Below are 14,564 nucleotides of genomic sequence, written 5' to 3'. Positions count from 1 at the left end.
ACGGTAGAATCATCAAACTTGGCAATGATGTACTTCTGGGGATAGATAAAACAATACAAACAAATTTTTGATATTGCTCGCCTGGTTCTGCAATACGCGTGAAAATAGTGACAACATTCTGTAGGATATTATTTGCTCCCATAGGATTTTTAAAAATCATACAGATTGTACATGTTGTAATAAATCCTAACGGATAAAGTCATAACCCCGTTGCATATTTTTAATATCCTATGGGATGTTAAGGTCCCTTTGGATTTTTTTATCCTATACGAAAATTTATCTCCTACGGAAAATAATTAATATAGGATTTTCAAAAATTATTTTTCATCTTATAGGATTTTTTTTATCCTACAGAATTAGCATGAACGAATTTTTCTCAGAAACAAATGTTCCTAAAATTTTTTCTCCTTAAGGATTTTTTTTTGTCCTGTGGGATTTACTTTCTCACATAAGATATTTTTTCATCACTTGTTTTTGAAAGTGTCAAAGATATTGCTGATATAAACCTATGAAATAATTTTCATAAAATTCTGGTAAGAATTGTACACATGATAGCGCTAACGGTACAATTTTCAATATAAGTATTGTTTCGACGGGTCATCACTCTTTTAAAATAGGGGCCTCGGTGGCCAAGTGGTTTAAGTAGTTACTACTGTAATCACTAGCCAGTCAACACTGAGGTTGTGAGTTCGAACCCCGCTCGTGTGGGTGCACTCGACTCCAATCTTAATTGACTAGGATTGTCAGTTTTCCTATCGTAGGTCGGTGGTTTTCTCCGGGCACTCCGGCTTCCTCCACCAATAAAAACTGGCCGCCACGAAATAGCCCAAAAGCGGTGCTTAAAAGTGGCGTTAAAACACAAAAAATCAAAATCTAAATCTTTTAAAATAATTGATCGACACTGATGTTTGATATAAACCTATGATATGAATTTTATAAAAATCTGGCAAGAATTGTACATATGAGAGCGCTAACAAGACAGGACGGACAGACGGACGCCCGGTATTTCTATGTTCCCCGCAACGCTTTGCGCAGGGAATAAAAAAAGGAATGATGCAAAGTCGGGCAGAAGTATACATTCGCTGATAAGTATATATTGAAGAAAGATTTCATGATCATGATTGCCAAACTTACACTGACTAGCATATACATCTTAAAAGTATGATATTATACGAGCATCCCTTTATACAGAAATTTTAAATAATTGGGTATAATAGAAATTCACCCGACTTTGTCTTTGCGATAAGATTATTGACCATTTTCAGGGATTGTTTAATCATATACTGTTGCCGGGGATGATTAACATACATGATACAGTTTTAAAAAGATAAATCTTTCATCTTTATATAATTTGAGTATAAACAAATATATAAACGCAAAACATCCTAAATTAAGCACCTTCATTTAACTTCTAAGGGAAATAGAACAATATTTAAACAATTATAGGTATAGAACCACTAATTCAGGACCGGTAGGGAAGAACATACAAGAAAGTAGTACATATTTAAAACAATATAGTTATTACGCATAGCTGTATCTTTGTCAATAGGTGACATATTTGGGTAGTTGTGGTATCAAATGAAAGCGTGGAGACTTGGGATCACTGTAGAACCTTTGTTGAAAGTTTCATTTGATTTATAAAGAAGTATATAACATTATAATAGGAGGGCACATTTACCCTGTTGTTTAGATCAGAAAAACAGGTTTTGGTACTATCAAACTTCCGGGAACCAGTACGTTCTAATATGCAATTAAACATGTTAAAGGTATGTTGAATTTTTCAGCACAAGTTAGGATAAGGTATAGTTTTGACATGCAATGACTGCCACTTTATTTGAACTTAAGACAAAGTAGCCATTAATGCTTGAAATAGCAGAATTAAACATATAAGGCGTTAGGGCTATGAATTAGTGGTTTTATATCTTAAATATATCAATTTGGCCATTTTTGCCTGTTTCATAAGGTTACAAGAGCGCAATTATTTGTTTACATTTTACCGGCAAGTTTTTAACCCAAAGATGGTACTCAAAATAGAATTCTGTGCGGCTTATGATACAGGATTGGAATTACTTTCAATCGAAAGCTTATCCAATAAGGTTTAAAAGTTCCTGAAAACCAAATTCACATTTGAAAAAGTATAGAAAATATCTTCCATTTCTGCACGTAGGGGCCATTAAAATATACCTTTTTCATTAAGCGAAAAAAAAAAATAGACGATCTTTTTCAACTGCATTTTAAGTCAATTTTTGCCGCATGACCATATATATTTTTTCGGTTATTATGCAACACTGGCATTTTTAGTAACAGGAACTTCTACACGTTTTTCCCTAGTTTGTGTGGTCTTCGAGAAATAAAATACGGAACACCACTGGTACCCTATGGAAAATGCATTACAAATAATTGCGCTCTTGTAACTATAAAGAGTTTTATTTCTTTCTTTTTTTCAACTGGACATCTACTTGGGTTTATACGAATTTAATTCTCAATTATAAATTTTCTTATTTCAAAAAAGCAAATAATATTATACAGTACTTGCAACCTTAGGCGTTACTTTTTGACGTGAACTTGACTGATCGGTGGATGATCGGTGACGGATGTTTGACTAATCGATAACCAGGGTTTCCCCCTGGGTCAATTTTCTTTTTCGCCACCTCTTTCACCAATACAATATATTTTTCACCACTTTCCATTTTTTTCGCCATCAAACAACTCACATAAACACATTTTTCTCCAAGATTTTGCTTCTTTTTAACAAAAAAAATCAGTTTGACCCATTGTTGTCTATGATAATTCTACAAATCTTTTTTTTTTATCGTGATTGTAATGAATAAACACTAAGCATTTACTTTTCAAAAGATACTGTCAAATTGCAATATAGATCATAAATCATAATTTTCGACTTCTGAGAACACGAGATTCATTTTAGTAGTTTATCGGATATACATTTTCCAGTCTAGTTGAAGGATAAAGACTAAGTCAGAGATTTTTCTTTCTTTTGAATATATTTCTTCGTAGCAACAGTTTTCTTCTCCGGACCTTCGTAAAAAGAAGAAGTCAAGACGTAAACATATGATTGAAACACGTGCGTCGCTAAAACGGTTGTGAAGTACGGTACCCACTTCAAATCAATTATTTCTATCAAAGTTAAATGATGAAGTTTAAAGTCGTAGATTTGTCTTACTTTTGAACAGTTTTCATCGTAACAACAGTTATTTTTACGGACCATCGTTAAAAAGAAAACGAGGAGACGTAAAATGCTTCGAAACACGTGTCTTTGCAAAGTTGTAAATAAATCCTTTGTGTGACATGTGACGCCATTTAACCACATCATTTTATAAAATCATACAATCACCACCTCTATCAATTAGTCTATTGTTGCCTACAGCTATAAAATGCAATCAGCTGATTATTGGTTTTCTGTCAAAATGGTAACAAAACCAAGGTGAATTGCGAATATTGTATGATCAGGCAAAGTCCGAGACACCAAAATCAGTAAACAAGATGGATGAAATCGAATCGTTATATATTTCTTTCGCCAAATTCTTTCGCCAATAACCAATTTTAATCGCCACAATTTTTATTTTTTCGCAAAATGCCAGCGGAAACCCTGTCGATGGCTGATCGGTGATCGATGACCCATAGAATCCGTCAGATACGTCAAATAAGCTATGTGAGAGTTACCGTGACAACAATTAGCGATCGATCAGTAAATTGAATTATGCACAGATCGGACAGATACGTATATAATTGATAAAATTCTTATGTGAAACGAACGCGACAGTATTTACATTTGATAAACGCGGACCTCTACGTAGACACCTTTACTCGTTAAATTGTAATCAACTTGGTCGCAATAACACATAAAAAAATACTCTAGCTTCGGAAAGATCTGCGCATGTATAACCTAATTAGTCAAGTTATAAAATCACACGATAATTCCCGAGAATTCATTAACTTGGGGCATCACCCGATAGCGGTTGATAAGAAATATAATCACTTATTTCTAAAACACGCATTAGCGTTTACATTTTAACGTGTAGCGTTTGACTTGAAAGTTATTATCGAAACAATATTGATTACACTGACAGATTAAAACAGACTACTTTTATTATTATGTAGTTGTTAATTGATCTTAATTACAAAATAAACGGTTTGATAATTCACCTGACTTTGCGTATCACCTTCACGCAAACATGGACAGATTCACGCTGTGAAGTTTACTTAGCAGATATATTCAATAAGTTACAAATATATGCGGGTGCCATTTCATTACCATATCTAAGGTAACAAGCATTCTGAGAGTATTGCATGGCAATACATAGTCCCCTACCGGGTAAAAATTCATTATACTGGAACAAAATGCTAACTTGTTCTATAACTTGTCATGGTGTAAACAAAAAGTAAATATCATGTCAATATCTTCAAGCATGACTAAAAGCAGTGTAGAAAACTGATTATATGAGTGATTTTTTCAAGTCCAAGACTCCAAGGACCATAACTCTGCACAAAATTATAAGACCGAAACAAAAATTTGCACTTGATCTGTAACTTGTCATGATAAAACTATATATGTACCAATTATCAATATATATCTTATAAGCATGATGAAAAAAACATCAGATATGATCAATAGTTCTCTAAAATTAGATATGATGTAATACAGTGTATATCTATTTTCAAATCATAATCAAATATGATTAATAGTTCCAAATATGTTTTCTTTCATTTGTCACAAACTAATATAGATTTGTTACTTATCTATAAAATGTCAACAACTTTTATCTACACAATGTAATGTATTGAAATATATACAGTAATAAAAATAGATTATTATCTAATTACAGGATTTCTCTTGAAGTTCATAATTTTTTTATATAAAGATAGCATTCAGAAAATTAGTTTATACTAAATCAAAAACAAACCTGCCAAAAAGTTCTTCAAATAATTTAACAAAGAATGTCTTTTAAAAAATGAGTTATCTCCCTTTGTACAGAAATATGGTTTAACATAGTACTCTAATATTAGATATGGTCCAGAGTTATGGTCCATAACTGTGGACTAAATCATCAGACCGGAACAAAATTGGAACTTGATCTATAACTTGTCATGTTAAATTATATACCAAATATCAAATCAATATCTTCAAGAACGAAGAAAAAAAGTGTGGAAAGCTGTTTGCCGGTCTAACGGATGGACAGACGGACAGACGGACAGATGGACAGACGGACAGACGGACAGAAGGACGGAGTGCAAACCTAAAGTCCCCTTCGACTTCGTCGGTAGGGGACTAATAAAATTGAAAGTCAATAAACACCTAGGCCATATGGAATTGTAAAGTTTTACTTAAAACTATTAATCTCACCAGGCGACAGTTGAACAAAATATACCCTTATAATCATAATTATGTTCTGACAGTTACCGCTAAAACATATGTTGAAAATGTTATCCCTGTTTGCATACGTGTATTAAATTTACATTAAGGTATTGTGTTTAATTCAAAATGCATGATATGTACAATAAAGAAAGGAAAAAGGGGGGAGGGGGTCTGGGTTGCTCAGCAATTTAAATTGTCTTATCATGAAGCATTCGATCTGTGGTTAAAGACTTGTTTTGAATCAATAACTTTGTCACACATACATGAAATTTTATGAAATTGGGACAAAAGCTTCTTTATGACCAGAAAACAGTATCCAGGGCAAAAATTTGCAAATATTCATTTTCATTTTTCCGTATTTTACTAAGAAATGGATTTCTTTTTTTATTTTATTTTTCACAGTTAACTTCAGATTTTGTCTGAGGAAAAGTTTTTCAGTCATCAATAACTTTGTCAAATCTTCATGGAATTTCATAAAATTTGGACAGAAGCTTGTCTATGATCAACATATAGTACCCAGAGCAAAATTTTGGAAATATTTATTTTCATTTTTCCATATTTTTCTGATAAATGGAATTAGTTTTTTTTTACAGTTTTAAACGAGTAGTTACAGTCTGGGATTAAAGTTTGTTACACACCAATTAATTTGTCAAACCTGCAGAGTATTACTGTTCACGCATCATATGTATTACTTCATATTCTCTTATTTTAATTTCTGCCAAATAAATTACATAAGTGCAGAATAATGTCATGCTCAGAATGTTTCTGTACCACTAAAAAGCGATAAAATGCAAATGCTATCATTTAAAATAAGTACTCTATTTGGCTTTTTTTTTTGGGCTGATCAAGTGTGTTGTTTTAACTATTGTTTTAAATAACCAATATGTTTTTCTTTTTATAAAAAATAATGCAATTTTAATTGTAATAAGTTACTTCAAAGGCCTCAAGATAAGTTTTTTTTTATAGAATTTTAATAAAGAAAGGATTAAAATACTTAAACTTTTACTTGTGTTGAATAAGAATGCAATCATCTCTTTTATTTTAATGGAAATTATTGACATAAATTATGCTGCATTTCAGGGAAAAGATACTTAATTTTTGTTCGTATTGCTTAAACATTTAAATATTATTTATTTTATATAAGAAATATAGCAATGTCAATTGCAATCAGTCATTATAAATGCATTTAGATAAATACTTTTGTATAAGATGTGAATAATTTTGAACAGATATATCATGTTAAGGAGGGGTATTTGCGAAAAATACCAGTCGAGAGAATGTTAAATTTCGCGAGCCGTAAGGCGAGGGAAATTCATTCTCAAGACTGGTATTTTTCGCAAATACCCCTCAAGAACATGCTATATCTGTTTAATTACACCGAATGTTAACGTACAAAACGCATTGATGACCGTGACATAAAACGCATTGATGATCGTGACATTACAAGCGTCCAGTCGGATAGAGTATTTTTTGGCAAATACCACGGCAGAGAGGGTGAAAAAGGCATATCCTTTTTGCATATACCCCGGCGCTGTTTAAAAATGAACGATATTCATTTGATAAAAGTAAATGGGTGAAAAATACACTGGCTATCAACCAATCAAAACCCAGGATTCTTACATAAGGTGTAATTAAAGGATAAATATTCATAATTATTTGTTGTTGTTGAATAAGAATGCAATCATTTCTTTATTTTAATGGAAATTATTGACCGCCATTGGATTTTTGTACTTTTTATAGTTTAGGATTGGTTGTTTTTCATAAAATTAAAATAATGTCAGAGAAAATAAACTTAAATTTTGTTCGCATTGTTTAAAATTACCAATTTTTCTAATTTTGTTAAAAAATAATGCAATGTTTTTGTAACTAGTTTTTTCAAAGACCGCACGATTAGATTTTTTTATGAGAATTTTGATAATATCAGGAAAAAATACTTAAACTTTTGTTTGTTTTAAATACGAATGCAATAATTTCTTTATTTTGATAGAAATTATGAATCGCCATTTGATTTCAGTACTTTTTTTACATCAGGATTCAATTTGGTTGTTTTTCATGAATTATGCCGAATTTCAAGGAAAAGATACTAAATTTTTGTTCGTGTTGCTTAAAAATGCAATTTTGTTAATTCTTATATCAGAAATAATGCAATGTCAATTGCAATCAGTCATTATAAATGCATTAGGATAAGTACTTTTGTATAAGATGTGAATAATTTCAGGATAAATATGCATACATTTTTTTGTTGTTGAATAAGAATGCAATCATTTATTTATTTTAATAGAAAATATTGCCCGCCACTGGATTTTGTACTTTTTATAGTTCAGGATTGGTTGTTTTTCATTAATTAAAAGAATATCAGAGAAAATATACTAAAACTTTGTTGGCATTGTTTAAAATTACCAATTTTTCTACTTTTGTAAAAAAATAATGTAATATGTTTTTTGTCACTAGTTTTTTCAAACACCACAAGATAAGTTTTTTTTTATAAGAAATTTAATAATATGAGGAGGAAATACTTAAACTTTTGTTTGTGTTGAATGTGAATGGAATAATTCCTTTATTTTGATAGAAATTATGAATCGCCACTTGAATTTAGTACTTTTTGTACATCAGGATTGGTTGTTTTTCATAAATTATGAATTTCAGGGAAAAGATACTAAATTTTTGTCCGTATTGCTTAAAGATGCAAATATTATTTTTTTATATTAGAAATATAGCAATGTCAATTGCAATCAGTCATTATAAATGCATTTAGATAAATACTTTTGTATCAGATGTGAATATTTTAAGGATAAATTTGCATACATTCTTTTTTGTTGAATAAGAATGCAATCATTTCTTTATTTTATTGGAAATTATTGTCCGCCATTGGATTTTTGTACTTACAATTTTTCTATCTTTGTTAAAAAACAATGCTATGTTTTTTGTAACTAGTTTTTTCAAAGACCTCAAGATAAAATTTTTGTATTCGAATTTTGATGATATAAGGGAAAAAAACTTAAACTTTTGTTTGTGGTGAATACGAATGCAATAATTTCTTTATTTTGATAGAAATTATGAATCGTCATTTGATTTCAGTACTTTTTGTACATCAAGATTGGTTGTTTGTCATACATTATGTTGAATTTCAGGGAAAAAATACTAGATTTTTGTTTGCGTTCTTTTATATCAGAAATAATGCAACGTCAATTGCAATCAGTCATTATAAATGCCTTTGAACAAATAATTTTGTTTGAAGTGTGAATAGTTTAAAGGTAAATAGGCATAAACTTTAGTTTTTATTGAATAGGAATCATTTCTTCATTTTAATGGAATTGATTGACCGACATTTGACTTTTTTACTTTTTTTGCATTATAATTGGTTGTTTTTCACAAAATTAAATGAATATCAGAGGAAAGATACTAAAAGTCTTTCGCATTGTTTAAACGTTAAAAAATAACCAATATTTCTGCTTTTTGTAAAATAATCCAGTAATGTTATTTGTAATAAGTTATTTAAAAGCCCTCACGATAATTTTTTTTATAAGAATTTTAGGATAATAATGACAAAAATACTTAAACATACTGAAAATAAAACACCGAAATTTGCAATAAATGATCATATCATTTCATTTTCAAGAGCATGTTCGGAAAATAAAAAAAATAACAATCGCGATAAACACTCGATCTTCGGGTTTGAAAATATATAACCTAAATACAAACAAAATTCACCGCTCTTTTATAATAATATTTAAATTTAGTTTTCTCTGCATATTTTTCTTCTTTTAAAATTGTTAAAAATTTGCTGAATAATTATTAAAAAAATATGTTGAGCTTTTGTATTTGAACGTTTTGTATTTTCCATGGCGTCATTTTAATTAAATGAAACGAAACTAAGATTCCATAATTTGTTTTAGTTCATCATATGACGTAGTAGAGTTCAATCCGTCAGAAAGGTTAATCGGTCCGATCCGTCCGATCCGTCCGATCAGTCAAATATTTATACTATAAGTCTGACGGATTGATGACGTGAGTTTGACGCGATCTTGACTGATCGGTAACTGATCGATAATCGTTGATTGATCGCTAAAATAATAACGTCTAAGGTTGCAAGTACTGTTCTCATATCAACATGATCTTTATATACAAATAGGGAGATGTAGTACGATATTTATCCACCAGAGCTCAAATGACGGAGATAAACACAATTATAGGTCACATCCATACCACATAAATAGCTATAAAAAGCAACGACATGAAAAATGTAATAAATTCAAAAGAAAAAACAATGAAGGCCTAATTCAAACAATACAATTTACGAAAAAGAAATATGACAGTTATGATCAACGTACATGAAGAAGCTACAACAACTGAATTATAGGGTCCTAAATTTGAACAGGCACTAAATGAATGTTACACGGTTAAACTTGTTTTGTTCACGCAACCTTCCCTCAACTAAGTACCAGGTTTGAGGTGATTGTAATCATTACTAAGCTGTAATTAAGTACAATTTTTCACGTTATCATTGTTATCATTAACCAGCCTAAAATCAGATTACATGTCATTTAATTTAACAAATTATTTTTCAAAACACCTTGTTATCTTGATTACTGTATGATAACATTCTGATTAAAAGTCAAAATCAAAGCACAGAGTAAACTTTGTACAGGTGTAATACCTGGACATACAAAGACAACTTCAAATTTATACAATTCAAAACTTTAAGAACCAATATTGCATTCTTCTGAAAATGAAACTCATAAAATCTCCACTCAAAAAGTGCTACATTTATAACCTCTAGTTATTAACATCATTCAAATGGGTTATTTTGAAGTTATTTGTAATCAGATGTAATCATGATTACTTGCCAATGTTATCATTAATTTAACTAGTTACTTTGAGAAATCGTGTCATCATTAATTCAATTTAATCGTACAATTGACAATTGAAAGTAATTGTAATCTAATTGATCACATTTAAATTAATCAGACCAGAATCTGCTTGGGACAGTGATGATATAACACAACGTAAGAACAAATATTAAAATCAGTTGTAAATGGCAATTAAATGGATCGTTCGAAGCACAAATAAAAAATAACTTAATTCTAAACCCGATATAAGAGTACTCGAAGTTGCTGAAAGGTAGGTCAACTAATAAATAAAGCATGTTTTCCTAGACTAAAGAACCAATAGTACACATCCAACATATTTAGTGTAAAGACGTCATAAACAGTCTGAGAGACGCATTATCTAGTGCAACGCATTATTATGAGTAAGCAGTATGCTATGCATTGGTCTAATTCTGGAAAATTTATCAATGGATGAATAATCATAATGGAATAACTCCAAAAAAATATTACGATTTGAGTCAAAATCTCTGATTGACATTCGGTTGACAATCGAAATCAATTAATGATGAAAAAAAAAACATAGTACGCCATACCCTTGTGGATACTGTGATTTAATTTGGACATTTGTAAACTTGGAAAGCTATTTGATAGAGATGATGTAATGAGTGGGGGTAAATACCTCACTTGCAACCCCGAAAATTGAATTGGGCATGTGTTGAGGTCTCAGCCTGAATATGGCGCATCATACATATGCGTGTTAGCGATGTTACTATTACCGCGTAACTTATTTTATATGAACATCTTATTCTGCGGAAAAAGAGGCAGAAGATACCAAGGGGCATTCGAAACTAATGGAAATACGACGACGAATTGAAGACGAGATGACAAACACATTCAAAAAATTACTGCATGAAAATCTAAATCTAAAGACTGAGAAACACAAGCCCCATCAAAATTTTGGGTTAAGCTCAGGTGTTCTGGAAGGGTGTTATCGACAAAAGAAAATGGCTGAATAAATATGCGCTCAATTTCTCAACTTACTAGTGATTTTAGACACTGGCATAGATCTAACATGTCAAATATGTCAATCTGACATTTTTACAGGATTGAAGATGTTCCTGGCATTGGCATATATTATTGGATATTAAAATTTGGAATCGTTGGAGAGATTTTATCTTCCAATCGTGACAGATGATACATGCAAAGCAGTTTATCTATGTTGTCTCACTCAATTTGGAGTTCCTATCATCCATTTATTTTTTCTTCCTGTTTTTCCCCCAGTTTTATACTTTAAATCATTATGTATTTAATTAACATCAGCATCATTTCAATTAAAACAAATGATTTTAATGATTTAAGTTTTTTAATACATACATGAGTAGGTAAGGCGTTAGCCAGCAATGGTTCGATGTTACGAAATTTTTGATATTGTCTTGCTGTTTCCAAATCTCACCACGTGGAGGTCCCTTACAAGAAGATTCTTATCAGTCTACATACTGTCTTTATCAAATATACATTTTGTTTATACAACCGTCAATTGAACCTGTCTTTTTTCGATAACAACAAAAGCAAGTTTCTCAGTTGCTGATCAACAAAACTGAAATAAAAGAGAAAAATGGATAATGGATATTTGATCATGCTGAAGATGGATGTGTAGTTTTCAATAACATATATTTCTAATTTTTATGAGGATGTTCGTCTTATTTTGACATAAGATCTTTTAGAACCATATATGTTTTAAACAATAGTTTATAAGAAATGTCTTGGTCAACCTTTGTAAAATACATAAGAATCGCAGGGATACCAGTATACAATGAGTATATTACTTCAACTGGATCAACTGATATGCAGTTTGTTTAAAGAAGAATGGATTGCTGAGTAGACATGACATACACAAAGGCGTTTTTAAGTGATACATGGCAAAACCTTAGCTGAAAACAATAATGTTTTAGTACCAAAAGTAAGGTTTCGATTTTCAGGGCAATATTGATATTAGTCATTCTTATTTTTGCTGTTCTATGTAAGCCCTTTTTTTAGTAGTGTACTCTTAAATGATAAAAGTTTTGACTTTCTGTAGATTTTGGCTGGAACGTTTTTAAACTTTAATCATAATAGTATGAAGACAGTATTTGTGTATCTGACATACATACATGTAACGTATAAACGTTAAATACACATACAAAGTCTCAACAAAGAGGGATAAAATTCATTTCCTCAAGTATACGTTATATACTTATTCACATGTTTACTGTAATATAGTAAAACACTTATGTTTTTTCCTTATTGAATTCAGAAAGTGTCTATAATTACATAATTTGGAATGTGAGTTATTGGTTGAAAAGTGCATTCTTAAACAAAAGTTCCAATTTGGAGTGGTCAGAATATCAGTTTTGTCACATTTTCCATTTTTGTTTTCATTTTTGTTTAATTAATGGCTTGCTAATTATTGCGAAATTAGCATGTTGAGTATGCTCTTTGTAATGTTTACTGTTACTTTATATCTTAGACAAGTTCTATTTGATTCGTTTTATACCGTTAAAGTCGTCTGTTTTGTATCCTAAAGATTTGAACGTCGATGTACAATAGTACCTATTTTTCTTGTTTTAAAAGTTTGCATCTGTTCATTTCTAAATTTATCACATTAAGTAGTGTTATTGTTATTGTGATATCTCTCGATTCTTACTTTTTGTTTTAATTATAGGATATTTTTTGCATTGCTCTTTAGATACCATTTTCTTAAGGAAATGACTGTACCAAGTCAGGAATATGTCAGTTTTTTTCAAATGTTCCGTTGAATGATATTGTTTGATTATGTCAGTGTCAGAGACTCTCCTTTTTTTAATTTAGCTTAAAGTTTAGTGATTTTGAACAACTTTAGTTCTAATTTCGATCATATACGGTTGTTTATTTGTGAAGTGAACAACAACGTGTTTTGTAGTATTATACGTAGTGGAATGTAAAAATAAGAAGCGGTCCAATTTGAAACATTTTTAGAGTGTATATGATTGTGTAGCGATTGGAATGTATATTCCTCATTACAAATTTTTGGGATACCACATAGCGCTTTATCTCGATTAGTCTTTACATGTATACTAGTTAGATAAAACAAACAATACAGTACATAGCAGGGCACTTTATTCTAAATAAAATTTACGGTAACAATATCAATGCATTAGAGGCGCATTTCTACAATTAATGTCTTTTCAGTGATAGTTTATCTGCTGACGAAGAAATCACGTTATAAATTAGTTTCGAGATCTTCACCGACTAGTATCTTTTCCAGCTTAATGTTTGTTTAACGTGTTAAAAACAAATTGTGTGGCGCTAATTCGCATCCGCACATTCTTACAGGTTGCACTTTGTAAATACAGCTGTTTCTCAAACCACGCCTCTTTTGGAGTGATTTATAATATTCATAGATAATTAATTTTGTTTACGCACTGATTCTCAGATATGATCTCTATGTTTCATCTCGTAGAGACATAACTTGGGAATGTTAACAGTAAACATACATATGCATCTTGGTCAAATTAAAATCTGTGGGAACCTAAAGTCAAGGATGGGGTAGTACAGAATTTCAGTGTTAGTCTAAACTCTTAGAAGTTCGGGTCATATAAACGTTGAAAATATGCCGCACAGTCCTATATTTTGACCTTTGAAAAAAATAGTAGTGCATATGAACTTTCCATTCTAGGATATAATTTTTTCCAAAACTTCATAGTTAAAGTGGTACAGTTTTAGCCGAAAAAGGAGTTCCTATGGGAAATTGCATTGTTGATATTTACAGAAATGCAACCTTCAAGCATAAACATGTTATATGTACAAATTTATTTTGTAGGCACCTTTGAAAACAAAGCTCTCCCAACTTTAGACAAGAGGCTGTCGAGTGACAGCAAACCGGATTTTCCTGCAGAGGTCGAAACCAGAACAGTTGAGCAAGTATGGACACAATTGTCAATTTAAACAGCTTGTATTTGGATAGTGATTGAATATTTGACACAGCATAGGCTTGTGACACAAAATGACTGTAGTCAAATAACTGAAAAATTTAAATTGGACATTTACCTATTATGGTCTAGTATCCAAAATATAAATACATTGTTTGAATCAGCATATCAAAGAACCCAAAGGAATCAGTTTTTGATTTTAAATTTATAAATTACATTTCTGTTCAAATAAAACGTACGTACGTACGTACAGACGGACAAGGGTAAAACTTAATGCCCCCTCCGCTACGGCGCGGGCATGAATGTACCAAAGAAAGAAGATAAAAATTCTAAAATGTTATTGATCATTATTACAATATCTCTTAAAAATCTATAAAACTTATCTGTAATTATCTTCAAAATGCCTAATAATGA

The 14,564-nt window shown here is 30.8% G+C and overlaps 1 protein-coding gene across 1 annotated transcript in view; it reads right to left on the bottom strand.

Moving 5' to 3' along the window:
- LOC127703793 (uncharacterized) overlaps positions 1-11,674 on the bottom strand; it is a 69,147-nt gene extending 57,473 nt beyond the window's left edge. Inside the window, exon 1 of the mRNA XM_052207874.1 lies at positions 11,578-11,674. Within this exon, the coding sequence (XP_052063834.1) occupies positions 11,578-11,579 (2 nt within the window). The 5' untranslated portion in view covers positions 11,580-11,674. The remainder of the gene's footprint in view (positions 1-11,577) is intronic.
- Positions 11,675-14,564: the final 2,890 nt, after the last annotated feature.

Source organism: Mytilus californianus, unplaced genomic scaffold (genome assembly GCF_021869535.1).
Source record: "Mytilus californianus isolate M0D057914Y unplaced genomic scaffold, xbMytCali1.0.p SCAF_51, whole genome shotgun sequence".
NCBI classification, from domain to species: Eukaryota; Metazoa; Mollusca; class Bivalvia; order Mytilida; family Mytilidae; genus Mytilus; species Mytilus californianus.
Note: the sequence above shows the minus strand (reverse complement) of the source record. Positions and strands in the feature narration are given on the sequence as shown.